This window comes from Thalassophryne amazonica, chromosome 8 (assembly GCF_902500255.1).
Source record: "Thalassophryne amazonica chromosome 8, fThaAma1.1, whole genome shotgun sequence".
NCBI classification, from domain to species: domain Eukaryota; kingdom Metazoa; phylum Chordata; class Actinopteri; order Batrachoidiformes; family Batrachoididae; genus Thalassophryne; species Thalassophryne amazonica.
The window spans coordinates 30,058,196-30,076,354 of record NC_047110.1 but is presented as its reverse complement, the minus strand read 5'-3'; the positions used below and the strand labels follow the sequence as shown (position 1 = coordinate 30,076,354).

Genomic DNA, 18,159 nt, shown 5'->3' with positions numbered 1-18,159 from the left:
GAGGGAGTTTTTCCTTACCGCTGTTGCCTGCGTGCTTGCTCTGAGGGTTGGTAAAGTTAGACCTTACTTGTCTGAAGTGCCCTTGAGGCAACTTTGTTGTGATTTGGTGCTATATAAATTAAATAAATTGAATTCAAAAGGAAATGCCTTTTCCAACTGTCACGGTTAGTTTTCACAGTGACAACACATGACTGTTCAGTTGATTCTGAGTTTACCTCACCTACGGGTGCTAATCTTAGTCTATGGTACATATTCTGAAATGGAAACCACAGGTATATGAGGTCTGTCCAAAAAGTAAAGGACCTTTTAATTTTTTCAAAAACTATATGGATTTGAATCACATGTGATTACATCAGCCAAGCTTGAACCTTCGTGCGCATGCGTGAGTTTATTCACGCCTGTCGGTTGCGTCATTCGCCTGTGGGCAGGCTTTGAGTGAGCACTGGTCCAGCCCCCTCGTCAGATTTGTATTGTCAGGGAAATAGCAGAGCGACTGCCGCTTTGCTCCATGAAATTTTTTTCAGAAACTGTTAGAGACAGCCAGTTGGAAACCACTCGAAAGGTTCAGATGGCTTTCGGTGAAGATTCTGAGGATGTCGCGTGTCGGCATGGAGCCGCTCATGGCGCACAAAAAAAAAAAAAAAAAACACCTCCATGTTGGAAACCATTCGGAAGATTCAGACAACTTTTGATGGCTTTTCAGTCGAGTGAGTATCCAAGAAATTGTGTAACAGCTGGACATGCCCCAACATGTCCTGTGAGACTTCCAACACGGAGGTGTTTTTTTTGTTGCACGCCATGAGCAGCTCCGTGCCGACGCGTGAAATCCTTCGCACATCTTTCATTACAAAATCTCCTATAACAGTGGAATGTGCCACAAAAGTGCTATGTCCAGCTCTCTTGCCATTTCTGTGTTAGTCACACGATGTCCCGGATAAACACAGCGTTCAGTTTGGAAATGATCTGGTTGTTCCAGCCTGTCGATGGCCGCTCGGTGCGCCGCGCGCCCTCCGCCGCTGTGGGCCGTCTTTAAAAAGGTTTTAACACTCCTTAATCCGTGTGACGCCGACAGAATTTTCACCGAAAGCCATCTGAATCTTTCAACTGGTTTCCAACTGGCTGTCTCACACAGTTTTTAAAAAAAATTTCATGGAGCAAAGCAGCAGTCGCTCTGCCATTTCCCTGACAATTAAAAATCCGACGAGGAGGCTGGACCAGTGCTCACTCAAAGCCTGCCCACAGGCGAATGACGCAACCGACAGGCGTGAAAAAACTCACGCATGCGCACGAAGGTTCAAGCTTGGCTGATGCAATCACACGTGATTCAAATCCATATGGTTTTTGAAAAAAATAAAAAGGTTCGTTACTTTTTGGACATGTGATTATTTGGAGTGTGACTGACTACACATTACATGAAAACCGGCAAGATGAAGTCACCTAATTGCTGTAGTAGTGTAGTGTGTTTCAGACAGACTGCATGTAGAGAAGTGACACATCGAACCACTAAACTATTACAGCAATTTTCCTTGGTTGTATTCATTCAGAAGTTCAACATAACCATTGAAGCAAAAAACAAACAAAAAAAAAAACACCACAGCCAACTGACAAGTCAACAAACATGAAGTATCTTTCAGTTACATTTTTTTTTTCCGAGTGCATTCCTTTTGTCAAAATTAAAAGCAGAAGGTTGACAGAAGAATATGGTTATTTTTTTAAGAGTCTGCCGGTTACAAGTAGAATGCAATAGCCTTAACTATACTGAAAATGGAGTGCATCTACTGGTTTTAAAATTATTCCTCACCTTCAGGATTGTCAGGGTCTCGGTTTAATACAGCGTAACGAGGAAGGTCAATGCCCTCTTCCTGTAGGATACGGTACACTTCTCTCCTAGGACCAAAATGGAACACATTAGAAATAACAAATCTAAAGTGTATTTGTGGACAAAACGTTTACATACTATACGTTGGTGAATGTTATTCTAGTTTAGTCATAACGTGCTCCACATTTGTATTTATAAAAAATGTTGCTGTTTTCAACAGCATTAGATAAGTAATATTCCAAAAACCGTGTCAAAGCACAGCACAAGTGTCATCAGGCTGGTATGCCAATATTGCAGTCTGGTAGTATTCTGCAGCAACAAGTGAGGCTGTGTAGTTCCACAACAAACCATCACCTGCAAAAGAACCACTTTATGTAGCAGGTGGTTCTAAATGTTAGTCATATTGTTCTTTGGGGTTTTAGGGTAGGGAGCCATATAAATCTGCAAAAGAACCATACGTCTTTACGGGCTGGGCTTGTATATATTAGCTGGTAGCTAATATATACAAGAATATTATACAACTAAAATAAGTCAATTAATTAGAAACGGATAGGTGTCTATGAGCTTCACCTTCCTTGCTATTGTTATTAATGAAAACATCACCATCATCATTATTGTTATTATTATTACTACTACCGTATTGCCTGTGGGGATCCTCAGACTCTAGATTGGGTAGTGTTTTTAAAACAAGTAGCTGACATTTTCTCAAGGGTGGTAATAAATTATGCAAAGTTTCTATAATAAGTTGGAACGGCGTGTGAGTCCAGAATGTTTTTAGAACCTTAGACCTCAACAATTTTTATTTTTATTTATTAATTATGCAATTTTTAAATGTTAGTTTACTGTCTTAATGTATTTAGAAATTGTTCAGGTTCTTGTTATCATGTACACACTATCATCATCATCAGTATTATTATTATTATTATTTTGATTTTATTATTCTAGTTTGTCATTTGATTTTTAAATGGACCACAATGGAAGTAAGTGTTTTCACTTTCTTGCAGTGGTGGGCATAGCTAACCAAAAAGGTAGCATCAATAACTGCTAATCCGCTAACTTCAAAGTTAACTTTTATGACGCTAAACCAATAAACTGCAAAATTGTTTTAGCGGAAGTTACAGCTAACCGCTAACCTTTAGTACTGTCGGCTACTGATAAGCCAGTTTCGAGTTTCAGCTCAGCCGAGGCTTCTGAGTGAAATCAAAAGCAATCAAAAACCCAAAAACAAACAACGAGACAGAGCTGTCTCACGTAGTCAGACGGCTGTGAACTTTCCTCAGCAGAAGAGAGCAGAGCAAGCTGGCTGCTGTTGGCCCAAAGGAAGAAAGAGAGAAAAAAGTTATTTACTTTCAATATGCAGAAAGACAGGTCAGTGTGGAGGTGACATGAAGCACAACACACTTTTCACTTATGGCTTTACTCATAAAAAAATAATTCTGGACAATTATTGATATTAAAAGGTACCTCTGTCATTTTTACTGAGAGAAAATATCACACATATGACATATCTTTTAAAGGAATGCACCAAATTCTGAATGTTTGTGCTTTTAACATACATGTGCCGAAAGGCACTCAAAGTAAATGACAGCAGCTGGTTCGCTCCGGTCTCTTCTGTTGAGGAAGGACTGAGCTCACAGCTGTCTGACTATTAAAAGTCACTTAACATGTAAGTACTAAAATGTATGATTTTGATTTACTATGTCAGCAAAAAAAAAAAAAAAAAAAATAAGTGGACTGAAAGTTATCAGAGCTAAATTTAGCGGAAGCTAAATGGTCCGCTGATGGTTTTCAAAATTAACTGAAACACTAATCCGCTAACAAAAACGTTAGCTGTGCTAATTAGCGGCTAGCGAATCTGTGCCCACCACTGCTTTTTTGTGTCATGTATTTTTAATGTATTTACAATATTATGTACTTACATTGAACTTACTAAATAAAATCACGCACGCATGCACGCTTTAAATATATAGATGATTTCCCGCTCCCAGCTGGTGAGTCAAGAATGAAATGATCAAAGTCTATTGTTCAGTGTTGTTAGCTTATATCCATAGTTTCTCCAAAAATATTAGTCCTGTCAACATTCTGTTTTGGCAGCTTTCATCCATGACCCAAAATACATAAGCATATCAAATGGCAAACGTCAGCTCTCCCAAGTTTCTCCGTGATCCAAGTTATACACATGCACACATGCACACATACATGTACGAAAATTGACTCAGAACTTTTTGTCTTTTCAGCATACTGCCAGAAGGTGCTTTTATTTTTATAGCCTACACACAAAAACAGAGATGATGGCAGAAGACATCAAATGCACTACACTTCTCACTCATGGTAATGGCAACATGACACTTAACTCACTCATGGTAATGGCAACAGGAGAACTAAACTGACTAAACAACTACAAAAACACAATAAATCAATAACACTAACAACATTATTAAACTAACATGAACCACAATAACATTTAAAACCCCAAATCCCCAAACTCCCATGGTACACTACCACACAACATCCATTATTCACTGTTGTTAGCTAATATAACTAATTTCTCAAAAAATATTAGTCCTATCAACTTTCAGTTTTTGCAGCATTCATCCTTGACCCAAAATATAGAAGCATACCAAACTGCAAATATCAGCTTTCCTCAGTTTCTCCGTGATCAAAGCCACGCATGCACGTAAGCACACATACATGCACACAGAGGCCATTTGGCCTACAATATAGATTAGCAGTTGAAGTAGTAGTAGCAGTATAAATAATAATAGTATTTCTGTATGAGAATTTTTGTAAGAACGGTAATAATAAAGATTTTTATTATATAGATCTGTATATAGATTATACAGATTTTATAAAGATCTGTGACCGAACTGTAAGAAACCGCCTAAAGGAAATGGGATTTACATACAGAAAAGCTAAACGAAAGCCATCATTAACACCTAAACAGAAAAAAAACAAGGTTACAATGGGCTAAGGAAAAGCAGTCGTGGACTGTGGATGACTGGATGAAAGTCATATTCAGTGATGAATCTCAAATCTGCATTGGGCAAGGTGATGATGCTAGAACTTTTGTTTGGTGCCGTTCCAATGAGATTTATAAAGATGAATGCCTGAAGAGAACATGTAAATTTCCACAGTCATTGATGATATGGGGCTGCATGTCAGGTAAAGGCACTGGGGAGATGGCTGTCATTACATCATCAATAAATGCACAAATTTACGTTGATATTTTGGACACTTTTCTTATCCCATCAATTGAAAGGATGTTTGGGGATGATGAAATCATTTTTCAAGATGATAATGCATCTTGACATAGAGCAAAAACTGTGAAAACATTACTTGCAAAAAGACACAAAGGGTCAATGTCATGGCCTGCAAATAGTCCGGATCTTAATCCAATTGAAAATCTTTGGTGGAAGTTGAAGAAAATGGTCCATGACAAGGCAACAGCAATCAGAGAAAGTTGGAGCCAGATTGATGAAGAGTACTGTTTGTCACTCATTAAGTCCATGCCTCAGAGACTGCAAGCTGTTATAAAAGCCAGAGGTGGTGCAACAAAATACTAGTGATGTGTTGGAGTGTTCTTTTGTTTTTCATGATTCCATAATTTTTTCCTCAGAATTGAGTGATTCCATATTTTTTTCCCTCTGCTTGGTCTAAAAAAGTAATCGTTACTGACTGCCACAATTATTTTTCCTGATTTCTTATAGTGTTTCTTAAAGCCAGAAAGTTGCCATTTGAAATGACTTTAGTTTTGTGTCATGTCTGTGATCTGCTTTTTTTCTACAAAATTAAACAACTGAATGAACATCCTCCGAGGCCAGTGATTCCATAATTTTTGCCAGGGGATGTAAATAACGATTTGTTTCACAGTGTAATCTTCACGTGCCTTAACTAAAGCTCTCCCTCTGCTGAATCACCTCTAAATTATTTACACATTATTCACTTTGTGTGTTTTTAGGAATCCACTAGCTTAGCGCAGCTACTAGCTCTTAGCCGGCTTAGCATGGCGGCTTCTCCTGTCTCCTGCACTTCTCTGCTCTGGGTGTGAAATGTTTAGTTATTCCTCGGCCTCCTTAGCAGTAATGGTACTTGTAATAAGTGTAGCTTATTCGTAGCTTTGGAGGTCAGGCTGGGCGAATTGGAGACTCGGCTAAGCACCTTGTAAAATCCTACAGCTAGCCAGGCCCCTGTAGTCGCTGCGGACCAAGGTAGCTTAGCTGCCGTTAGCTGTCCCCCAGCGGATTCCGAGCAGCCGGGAAAGCAGGCCGGCTGGGTGACTGTGAGGAGGAAGCGTAGTCCTAAGCAGAAGCTCCTGTACACCACCAACCCATTCACATCTCTAACCGTTTTTCCCCACTCGGCGACACACCCGCCGAGGAACAAACTCTGGTTATTGGCGACTCTGTTTTGAGAAATGTGAAGTTAGAGACACCAGCAACCATAATCAATTGTCTTCCGGGGGCCAGAGCAGGCGACATTGAAGGAAATTTGAAACTGCTGGCTAAGGCTAAGCGTAAATTTGGTAAGATTGTAATTCACGTCGGCAGTAATGACACCCGGTTACGCCAATCGGAGGTCACTAAAATTAACATTGAATCAGTGTGTAACTTTGCAAAAACAATGTCGGACTCTGTAGTTTTCTCTGGGACCCTCCCCCCCCGGGAGTGACATGTTTAGCCGCATGTTCTCCTTGAATTGCTGGCTGTCTGAGTGGTGTCCAAAAAATGAGGTGGGCTTCATAGATAATTGGCAAAGCTTCTGGGGAAAACCTGGTCTTGTTAGGAGAGACGGCATCCAACCCACTTTGGATGGAGCAGCTCTCATTTCTAGAAATCTGGCCAATTTTATTAAACCCTCCAAACCGTGACTACCCAGGGTTGGGACCAGGAAGCAGAGTTGTATTATTACACACCTATCTGCAGCTTCTCTCCCCCTGCCATCCCCCCAATACCCCATCCCCGTAGAGACGGTGCCTGCTCCCAGACCACCAACAACCAGTAAAAAATCTATTTAAGCATAAAAATTCAAAAAGAAAAAATAATATAGCACCTTCAACTGCACCACAGACTAAAACAGTTAAATCTGGTCTATTGAACATTAGGTCTCTCTCTTCTAAGTCCCTGTTAGTAAATGATATAATAATTGATCAACATATTGATTTATTCTGCCTTACAGAAACCTGGTTACAGCAGTTTAAATGAGTCAACACCCCCGAGTCACACTAACTGTCAGAATGCTTGTAGCACGGGCCGAGGCGGAGGATTAGCAGCAATCTTCGACTCCAGCTTATTTATTAATCAAAAACCCAGACAGAGCTTTAATTCATTTGAAAGCTTGATTCTTAGTCTTGTCCATCCAAATTGGAAGTCCCAAAAACCAGTTTTATTTGTTGTTATCTATCGTCCACCTGGTCGTTACTATGAGTTTCTCTGTGAATTTTCAGACCTTTTGTCTGACTTAGTGCTTAGCTCAGATAATTATAGTGGGCGATTTTAACATCCACAAAGATGCTGAGAATGACAGCCTCAACACTGCATTTAATCTATTATTAGACTCAATTGGCTTTGCTCAAAATGTAAATGAGTCCACCCACCACTTTAATTATACTTTAGATCTTGTTTTGACTTATGGTATGGAAATTGAAAACTTAACGGTATTCCCTGAAAAGCCCCTTCTGTCTGATCATTTCTTAATAACATTTACATTTACTTTAATGGACTACCCAGCAGTGGGGAATAAGTTTCATTACAGTAGAAGTCTTTTGGAAAGCGCTGTAACTAGGTTTAAGGATATGATTCCTTCTTTGTTATGTTCTCCAATGCCATATACCAACACAGTGCAGAGTAGCTACCGAAACTCTGTGAGTGAGATAGATTATCTCGTCAATAGTTTTACATCCTCATTGAGCACAACTTTGGATGCTGTAGCTCCTCTGAAAAAGAGAGCCTTAAATCAGAAGTGCCTGACTCCGTAGTATAACTCACAAACTCGCAGCTTAAAGCAGATAACCCGAAAGTTGGAGAGGAAATGGCGTCTCACTAATTTAGAAGATCTTCACTTAGCCTGGATAAAGAGTCTGTTGCTCTATAAAAAAGCCCTCCGTAAAGCTAGGACCTCTTACTACTCATCACTAATTGAAGAAAATAAGAACAACCCCAGGTTTCTTTTCAGCACTGTAGCCAGGCTGACAAAGAGCTCTATTGAGCCGAGTATTCCTTTAACTTTAACTAGTAATGACTTCATGACTTTCTTTGCTAAAAACATTTTAACTATTAGAGAAAAAATTACTCATAACCATCCCAAAGACATATCGTTATCTTTGGCTGCTTTCAGTAATGCTGGTATTTGGTTAGACTCTTTCTCTCCGATTGTTCTGTCTGAGTTATTTTCATTAGTCACTTCCTCCAAATCATGCCAACATGTCTATTAGACCCCATTCCTACCAGGCTGCTCAAGGAAGCCCTACCATTAATTAATGCTTCGATCTTAAATATGATCAATCTATCTTTATTAGTTGGCTATGTACCACAGGCTTTTAAGGTGGCAGTAATTAAACCATTACTTAAAAAGCCATCACTTGACCCAGCTATCTTAGCTAATTATAGGCCAATCTCCAACCTTCCTTTTCTCTCAAAAATTCTTGAAAGGGTAGTTGTAAAACAGCTAACTGATCATCTGCAGAGGAATGGTCTATTTGAAGAGTTTCAGTCAGGTTTCAGAATTTATCATAGTACAGAAACAGCATTAGTAAAGGTTACAAATGATCTTCTTATGGCCTCAGACAGTGGACTCATCTCTGTGCTTGTTGTTGTGTGTTGGGGGGTTTGGCTGAATGTTTTTGTGTTGTTTTCTTTTCTTTGCTCTCCAGGTGGTATGCAAACTGTTTTTTGTCTGTGGAGAAGGTGCTGGCAGAAGAGTCCTTCACCCTCATCAGCATTATTAGCTGCACCTGTGGAGGATGTTCACGTGCAGGCCTACTGACTCGCAGCACCTGTGGATGATGCTCATGTGCAAACTTAAAGACTTTCAGCTGAAGCAGATAATGAGATGGCGTTCTGCATTTAAGCCATGAGTGGTTCAAGCAGAATGGCCGGGAACTCGACCTTGTGACGTTCGTTTGTGAGACGCTGAGGACCGCGCCAGGGTTTGACACATAGTGCCTGTGAAGGAGGACGGGTGAGGGACACATGCTGTCAGCACACATCAGAGGTGATTATTGTCTGAATGATCGTTAATAGTAATTTGGCATTCTGTTACGCAGTATATTTGAACATTGATGAGAATTGTGCAGTTTGCTTCTCACTGCCGTGGCGTACGGACTGATGATCCTCCACCTGTTGTGAGAAGCTGCTCATTTACATAAAGCTTAAATTCAGACCTGAATGTGTCGCTGATAGTGTGTGCCTCTGAAGGATATTTGTTGTAGCTCTGTTGACTTACCTCACCTTTTTCCATCCTTCACAGAGTCAGTTTGTCGTGTCCACCTGGGGGGTGTTTGGCAGTGAATCTGAGTCCAGAAGCGCAGAGGCTTCAATCCTTTTGGGCGCTGGAGAGCGCGCCGTCCTTCACTCCGCCAGACAAACCACATATTTATGTTGTACACTAATTATTGCACTGCAGGGGAAATAAAACCGTTTTGTTTGTGGAACCGCTTTCTGGTTATTTAGCGCTGGGTTCGGTCAGACGTTGGTCCGCTCCTCAACCTGCGTCTGCACATAACACTTGTCCTGTTAGACCTCAGTGCTGCTTTTGATACTGTTGACCATAAAATTTTATTACAGAGATTAGAGCATGCCATAGGTATTAAAGGCACTGTGCTGCGGTGGTTTGAATCATATTTATCTAATAGATTACAATTTGTTCATGTAAATGGGGAGTCTTCTTCACAGACTAAGATTAATTGTGGAATTCCACAAGGTTCTGTGCTAGGACCAATTTTATTCACTTTATACATGCTTCCCTTAGGCAGTATTATTAGAAAGCATTGCTTAAATTTTCATTGTTACGCAGATGATACCCAGCTTTATCTATCCATGAAGCCAGAGGACACACACCAATTACTTAAACTGCAGGAATGTCTTACAGACATAAAGACATGGATGACCTCTAATTTCCTGCTTTTAAATTCAGATAAAACTGAAGTTATTGTACTTGGCCCCACAAATCTTAGAAACATGGTGTCTAACCAGATCCTTACTCTGGATGGCATTACCCTGACCTCTAGTAATACTGTGAGAAATCTTGGAGTCATTTTTGATCAGGATATGTCCTTCAATGCGCATATTAAGCAAATATGTAGGACTGCTTTTTTATATTTGCGCAATATCTCTAAAATTAGGTCTTGTCTCAGAGTGATGCTGAAAAACTAATTCATGCATTTATTTCCTCTAGGCTGGACTATTGTAATTCATTATTATCAGGTTGTCCTAAAAGTTCCCTGAAAAGCCTTCAGTTAATTCAAAATGCTGTAGCTAGAGTACTGACAGGGACTAGAAGGAGAGAGCATATTTCACCCATATTGGCCTCTCTTCATTGGCTTCCTGTTAATTCTAGAATATAATTTAAAATTCTTCTTCTTACTTATAAGGTTTTGAATAATCAGGTCCCGTCTTATCTTAGGGACCTCTTAGTACCATATCACCCCAATAGAGCGCTTCGCTCTCAGACTGCAGGCTTACTTGTAGTTCCTAGGGTTTTTAAGAGTAGAATGGGAGGCAGAGCCTTCAGCTTTCAGGCTCCTCTCCTGTGGAACCAGCTGCCAATTCGGATCAGGGAGACAGACACCCTCTCTACTTTTAAGATTAGGCTTAAAACTTTCCTTTTTGCTAAAGCTTATAGTTAGGGCTGGATCAGGTGACCCTGAACCATCCCTTAGTTATGCTGCTATAGACTTAGACTGCTGGGGGTTCCCAGTGTGTTCCCAGAGTGTTTCTTTCTCTTTTTGCTCTGTATGCACCACTCTGCATTTAATCATTAGTGATTGATTCTGCTCTTTTCCACAGCATGTCTTTCCTGATTCTCTCCCCTCAGCCCCAACCAGTCCCAGCAGAAGACTGCCCCTCCTTGAGCCTGGTTCTGCTGGAGGTTTCTTCCTGTTAAAGGGGAATTTTTCATTCCCACAGTCGCCAAGTGCTTGCCCACAGGGGGTCGTTTTGACCGTTGGGGTTTTTCTGTAATTATTGTATGGCTTTTGCCTTGCAATATAAAGCGCCTTGGGGCAACTGTTGTTGTGATTTGGTGCTATATAAATAAAATTGATTTGATTTGATTTGATATGACCAGCACCTGTATGTATGTTTTGGGCTGCATCTAGTTCTGTTCCTTGACAAATAATATCAGTCTATTAGGACGTCAGGTTATGTGTTACACATATACATGTGTGTGTATATATTTTCCAACTTATTCCCATTGATGAAACTTCTCATTTTCTGCCTGAAAGCTTATTAGGAGACGGGTTTGCTCAGGGTTGTTGTTTGTTTATTAAATACACACACGTTACAGACCTTGAAATCCAACAGCAGGGGTCGCTATTATCCAAAGATTTATGAACATACAAATTAACGCGCTTATCCTTTATCATGATATTCTCCATTGTGAGAAATAAAAGTGTCTTTTTGTAGCATTCGTGTGTATATGCATTATAACGCCTCAGCGCACGAGCGAAGTTATGATATTCTTCAGGACGACAATATACACAACATGCATCGAAGCAGCATACACGTTGCTGTCATAGACAACTGCCTGTAAAGTTTTTTGGCAAGTTATAACTTTCTAAACAGCGTAATTTGTAATGAAAGCCGCTTCATTTGTGCAGCTCTTTCGGCGCCATGTTTGTTTCTTTGGACACAGCGGTAAGCTCCTCCTACCCCTGTAAACAGAGTGTGCATCCAGATTCACTCCAAATGGAGGGGTTTGTAGCCCTCCACCTCGCTCCAAAAAGAGAATTGAGACACCCCTCTGTCTCTCGTGCCCGCGCAAAACGGAGGGGAAGGGGTAAGGGGAAGGGCCGAGGGGTAGAATTGAGACTCAGCCTAAGGAACACTAGGAGCTGTGAACATGTTTCTCCATTTACAACTGGAGTTACTCCAGAAGAGCAACTGGTGTAAAACGTTTGACAAATCCTAATGCAGATCTGGTACAGACCTATTTTGGTGCTGACCCTTGGCAACTGGGGGGAGCAGAAAGGTGAAAATGTACTCAAAGAACCATGTATTCCTTGGAACAACCATTTGTTGTTGAAGAACCATTTGAAAAGGGTCCATGATTGAAGTACATCTGTAAAGTATTCTCAGTGCTTCACTTTTTCCACATTTTATGTTACAGCCTTATGCCAAAATGGAGTAAATTAATTTTTTTTCCTCAAAATTCTACTCACAAAACCCCTTAGAGCCCCTTCAGACATAACACAATTTAAATTGACTAGCGCAAGAAGGAGGACTTGCATGCATTTCATGAAAAATGGGAGCTGCCTCCAACGCCTCATACACGTGTCGTACTGCCTCCAACGCCTCGTACACCTGTTACTACAACTATTTGCACACACCAGCGGCTGAAAGACAGAGTGTACCCTGTGAGAGCCCATTCAATCCCTCTCGTGGCAGGTGTCGGCCAAATTCCAGGTGACACACACGAACATCTAACACAGCTCTCTTGGCATTCGCGCTATTAGCACAAAAACAGTCAGCAGACGATCACTTTCGAGCTGGATGTGAAATTTGTCTAAGTGCCCCCACGACTGTGAAGTTGCCAAGTACATATGTGGCATGCCAGAGTGTCGGCTCCCCCACAACACGTGTGCGTGTGTTTCGCGCGCTCCCCCCCAACACATGCGTGTGTGTGGTTCGCAAGCACCCCTGCAGGCGAGGCGCCTCTCATCTGATCACAGAGTGACACCTTGGTCTGTGCGCTGAACAGACATGGGACGTGACAGCTGTTGACATCTCTGGTCCTGGACGTCACAGTTGCAGAACATGTACCATGTTTTGATGGACGCACGCATGTGTGTGCTTGCTGTCCTCATGTGGAAATACATAAAAACGTATCGCTTTTGCAATGGGCAATTGACAGGTTCCCCCAGGTGCTTTGGACCATCAGATCATAACATGCAGTGGGCGATTTGAATGAATGTCACGTAACCCACGTAAGCTCTGTTCCACATGACGCTCCTGCGGTGCACCGTCCACAATACACGTGTGAAGGGCCGGACACGTGCGCGGGGCTAGTGGACACGCCAGACCAGATGTGGACATGTTAAGAGCACCCTGCTTCTCATTCATGTCATTTCCTGACTGTACGTCTGTGAGCATGGGTCATCTACAGAGGAACAAACATTTCATACGTTTATTGTCCGCTTGATAAGAGGGATTCAATAAAATCCGGCGTTTTTTTATGGTGTGTGTTTTTTTTAATATGCTCATCTCCTTGTTGATTAAAGGCATTTTTCCACACCTTTTACAGGCCAGTGATGGTACGTTTCTGGCTGACAATCAGAGCTTTTGTAAATTGCAGGTTCAAATCCCGTGGGTGGCATGTATTTAATTTTTTTACACAGCAGCTGCGCGATGTGGTTACACATTGTCCAGCTGCTCGCATTGTGTTCCCGCTGCGACAGTTTTGTGCACGCTCGTGTACAACACCGTTGCATGCATGAAACCATGGCAGCGGGATCGTTTAAGCCCGCCCGTCAGCTCGATGTTTTCGTATTTCACTCATACGAGCTGTTCCACCATGATTCGCCCTGATTTGTACTATGTGTGAAGGGGCCCTTAAGGACAACATGAAAAATGATTTTTTGAATTTTTTTTAATCTATTAAAAATAAAAAACTAAGAAATCACACGTACATTAGTATTCACATCCTTTGCTTAATACTTTGTTGATGCACCTTTGGGAGCAATTATAGTCTCAAGTCTTCTTGAATAAGACGCCACAAGCTTGGTGCACTTTGGACAGTTTTTCCCATTCCTCTTTGCAGCAGCTCTCAAGCTCCATCAGGTTGGATGGAGAATGTCGGTACACAGTCATTTTCAGATCTCTCCCGAGATGTTCAATCAGATTTCAGGTCTGGGCTCTAGCTGGGCTACTCAAGAACATTCACAAAGTTGTCTTGAAGCCACTCCTTTGATATCCTGGCTGTGTGCTTAGGGTCATTGTCCTGTTGAAAGATAAACTCTGGAGCAGGTTGTCATCCAGGATGTCTCTGTACATTACTGCATTCATCTTTGCCTCAATCCTGACGAGTCGCCCAGTTCTGCTGATAAACATCCCCACAGTATGATGCTGCCACCACCATGCTTCACTGTAGGGATGGTGCCTGGTTTCCTCCAAACATGACGCCTGTCATTCACACCAAAGAGTTCAATCTGTGTCATCAGACTTTTGTCCTTCAGGTGCCGTTTGGCAAACTCCAGGTGGGCTGCCGTGTGATTTTTACTAAGGTAAATGGACTGCATTTATATAGTGCTTTTCCATCTGCATCAGACGCAAATAATGTCTCACACTCACCCCGGTGTGAGGGTGCTGCCATACAAGGCGCTCACTACACACCAGGAGCAATAGGGGATTAAGGATCTTGCCCAAGAACCGTGGATCTTCTGGTCTCAAGCCCAACGCCTTAACCACTAGACCATCACCTCTCTCCTTCCCCCCTTTGTGACTTCCCCAGAAGGGGAAGTCTACTCTACTTTATGATACAGACCTGATTGGTGGATTGCTGCAGAGATGGTGGTCCTTCTGGAAGGTTCTCCTCTCTCCACAGAGGAATGCTGGAGCTCTGACAGAGTGACCATCGGGTTCTTGGTCACCTCCCTGACTAAAGCCCTTCTCCCCTGATTGCTCAGTTTAGACTGGCGCCCAGCTCTAGGAAGAGTCCTGGTGAATCCAAACTTCTTCCATTTATGGATGATGGAGGCCACTGTGCTCTTTGGGACCTTCAAATCAGCAGAAATGTTTCTGTTCCCTTACCCAGATTTGTGGCTTGATACAATTCTGTCTCGAAGCTCTACAGACAAGTCCTTTGACTTCATGATTGGTCTGTGTCTGACATGTGGGACATTATATGTAAACAGGAGTGTGTCTTTCCAAATCATGTCCAATCAACTGAATTTACCCCAGGTGGACTCCAATTAAGCTGTAGAAACATCTCAAGGATGCTCAGTGGAAACTTAATTTTGGAGTGGAGCTCAATTTTTAGCTTCATGGCAAAGGCTGTAAATACTAATGTACATGTGATTTCTTAGTTTTTTTTTGGTTTGTTTTTGTTTTTTTACTTTTAATAAGTTTGCAAAAATCTCATAAAAATCTTTTTTCACATTGTCATTATGGGGTATTGTGTACAGAATTTTACTCATACTCATCTTCAACTGCTTACTCCAATTAAGGGTCACGGGGGGCTGGAGCCTATCCCAGTAGTCAAAGTGTGAAGCGGGGTACACCCAGGACAGGATACTAGTGTGTCATTGTGAGGAAAAAAATGAATTTTATCCACTTTGGAAAAAGTGAAGTGCTGTGAATACTTCTGGATGCAGTGTATTTATCTCCACAAAAAACTACACAGTCACCCCCTTAGTCAGATGCAACTTCATAATCATTTTTCATGAGAATAAATAATGATAACATAGATTTTACACATATTTGTCTGAAAGTCTGTAGTTTCACCAATGGACAAGTATAGTTTTATGAGGGATTGGTGTGATTAATGAAAAACACCAACTCGTCGGACACCATCAGTCGTCGACTAGTTGCGGTACTACTCAATGGAAAATATTTATTCAATATCCTTCAGTGAACGGAGTGCTGACTCTTAACCTGTTTTGGTGCTTGATGGCCTGCATGGGTTCCTGTTTGATCTCTGTCTGCAGTGAAACAGTCTGTGCAAGGCTGCCGTGTCTCGGTTTGTGAATGTTGTGTAGGAAAAGAAGTTCATCATCTCTCTGTCATTGGTGAAAGGGTTGCTAGCAACAGAAAATTGTTTTTCTGATGGAAATGAGGTGGATAGGCAGCAAATATTTAGTGTTATGTTAGTCCCATTGATCTCTTTTCCAAGGGACACCTGGTTACTTAGTGCGCATGAAATGAGGAATATCATTTGCTTGATGATGGAAGGAAGGTGCCTCTGTGTTGAGGACCCCAGCAGCTGAAGCAAAGGGAATTTCCACACCAGCGAAAACAAAGTGCTAACTGGAACCAAAAATGTTATTCAGAGTGATACCACTGGTTATTTTTGGTTATTCAAAGAACTTTGACCTTCTTCGAAGAACCATTTCCTGAAACAGTTCTTCAAAATGATTCTTTAAAGCCCAAGTGACACCTAACAATGTGCTTTACATAAATAAATGTATCATTCAAAAATAGAGTAGTTCTTCCATAAAATAGTAGAGAAGCTTGAATCTTCGACTGGACTGGGTTGCTTGACGTGAGTACGTTTCGCTTCAAATCACAGAAGCTTCCTCAGCTAAAATTCTTGCTCTGGTAGTCTGACTTCTGTCTTGACTCTTGTAGAGAAGAATAAACCAGAAGCCAACAAAAGCTGGAGTTTTTTAACCTAACCAGACCCCACCTACCGAGAGGCTGACTGCTATAGGCTAGTGACTAAACAATAGCTCTAATTAGCACCCATTGTGCTCTAGTTAGCACTCTCCTAATGACAGGACGGAAGCCTCCCCTGATGGCTCCCTTGACGACTCTCTCCTGATGACGTGAATGACTCATTACCATGAACAAAAGACTGAAACTGCTTTGACATGAGTACCACATTGTAAACAGGGGACAAAGCGTGTCTGAGACCCGCTCCGCGGTTAAGGCTGGGTTTCAACTGTTTTACAAAGAATGCTTCCTTGACACCTCTCTCAAACCATTTCTTCTCTCTGGCTAAGATTTTAACTTCCTTGTCCTCAAACGTGTGGTTAGTGTCTTTCAGGTGGAGATGAACTGCAGACTGAGGTCCACTGGCGACCTCTCTGCAGTGCTGGTATAGCCTCTTGTGTAAAAGTTGCTTCGTCTCACCTATGTAGTGTTCATTACAGTTTTCCTGACATCTGATATGATACACTACATTGCTCTTCCATAAAATCTGCCTACATTATTAATATTGTAAAAAGTTCTTTTAAAAAACAAAAGGTATACACATCATCTCTTCATAACTGGGAACGGCATAGCAAGTTTAAGCAGGATTACTGCATTGGGGAAAATAATAAGGTTCAAGAGGCATCACATGACCGAATCAGATAACATCACCAATGGGAGTGATGTGTTCACTTGTTGCGGTGCAAGATTTCCACCGCAACCGAAGTGTAAAGTGGTGCACAGTGCTCATCACAACAGTTCACATGAGTATTATTGAATTAAATAACATAAAATGCACATGATTTTATGACATTTTAGAGCTTTAAAATTTACATACCCCATAACAATACAGTATGTGTTACTGCCTATACTCTACCTGTCCTGTATAAAATACTGCATGTTGAGGTCATTGATGAGCAGTGGATTTCTGAGCTTGGCATACTCCACAGCTTTGTCCAATGGAAAACCTGAAAAGTGTCATACACAAAAGGTATGAGTACATAAATATCACTCAGGCCTCCCTAAAACAGCAACTACAGAAACAATGGCCAATCATCTATTTTGCTTCATCTCTTGCTTCAATCATCTATCTCTTCTTTATGTGACAAGTGACTGAGCTGAGCCTGTGTTGATTTTGCCAATTCCATTTTCCATTACAAAAGCTCACATTTTGCCTTAAAAATATTCCATCTCAAGATTCTTACTCACTGTTAGTTTTAAAATGAGGATCAAGCATTGTCTAAAAAAATAAATAAATAACCAATTTGTGCCGTTCTTGGTGGAAAAGGAGCTGTACACCTGGATTTGAATCCTGCTACGACTACCTGTATGTGTCCTTTGACAAGGCACTTACTCTGTATTGTGTCAGTCCATCCAGCTGCCTTGGCTGGGAAGTAGCCTGCGATGGACTGGCAGGCGGAGTTGTGAACTCTCGTCCACTTCACACTACGAGATAAGCTGGTGCTTATACGGAGATAAGCACCAGCCTGATAGACCATTAGTTAGCCCATAAGGGCTAACTTTATTTAAAGTACAGCTGTATTTACATTAATCAAACTTCACATATGTTCCTAATTTGCACAATCAAAAAGGCCATAATGTGGCCTTTTTGTGTAATATCATATCCAGTTAATACAAAATCATTTTCTGGGACTTAATTGTTTCTACATCAAATCAGATTTCAATTTAAAGCTAAACATAACACAGAACTGTGAACTTGTGCTCTAAAATATAAAGTGCACAATCCTCTAGGCACATCCAACTGGAAGGAGACAAAAG

The 18,159-nt window shown here is 41.3% G+C and overlaps 1 protein-coding gene across 10 annotated transcripts in view; it reads right to left on the bottom strand.

Annotated features, from left to right (window-relative positions):
* ppip5k1b (diphosphoinositol pentakisphosphate kinase 1b) overlaps window positions 1–18,159 on the bottom strand; it is a 212,640-nt gene that overhangs the window by 146,920 nt on the left and 47,561 nt on the right. For all 10 annotated transcript variants that reach the window (XR_004562139.1, XR_004562138.1, XR_004562140.1 and 7 more), the window contains exons 4-5: window positions 17,258–17,348; window positions 1,802–1,887 (exon numbers count right to left, since the gene is read on the bottom strand). Coding sequence is in view for 7 of the 10 variants with exons in the window: in XM_034175924.1 (XP_034031815.1) it covers window positions 1,802–1,887; window positions 17,258–17,348 (177 nt within the window). In the remaining 3 variants the exon portion in view is untranslated. The remainder of the gene's footprint in view (window positions 1–1,801; window positions 1,888–17,257; window positions 17,349–18,159) is intronic.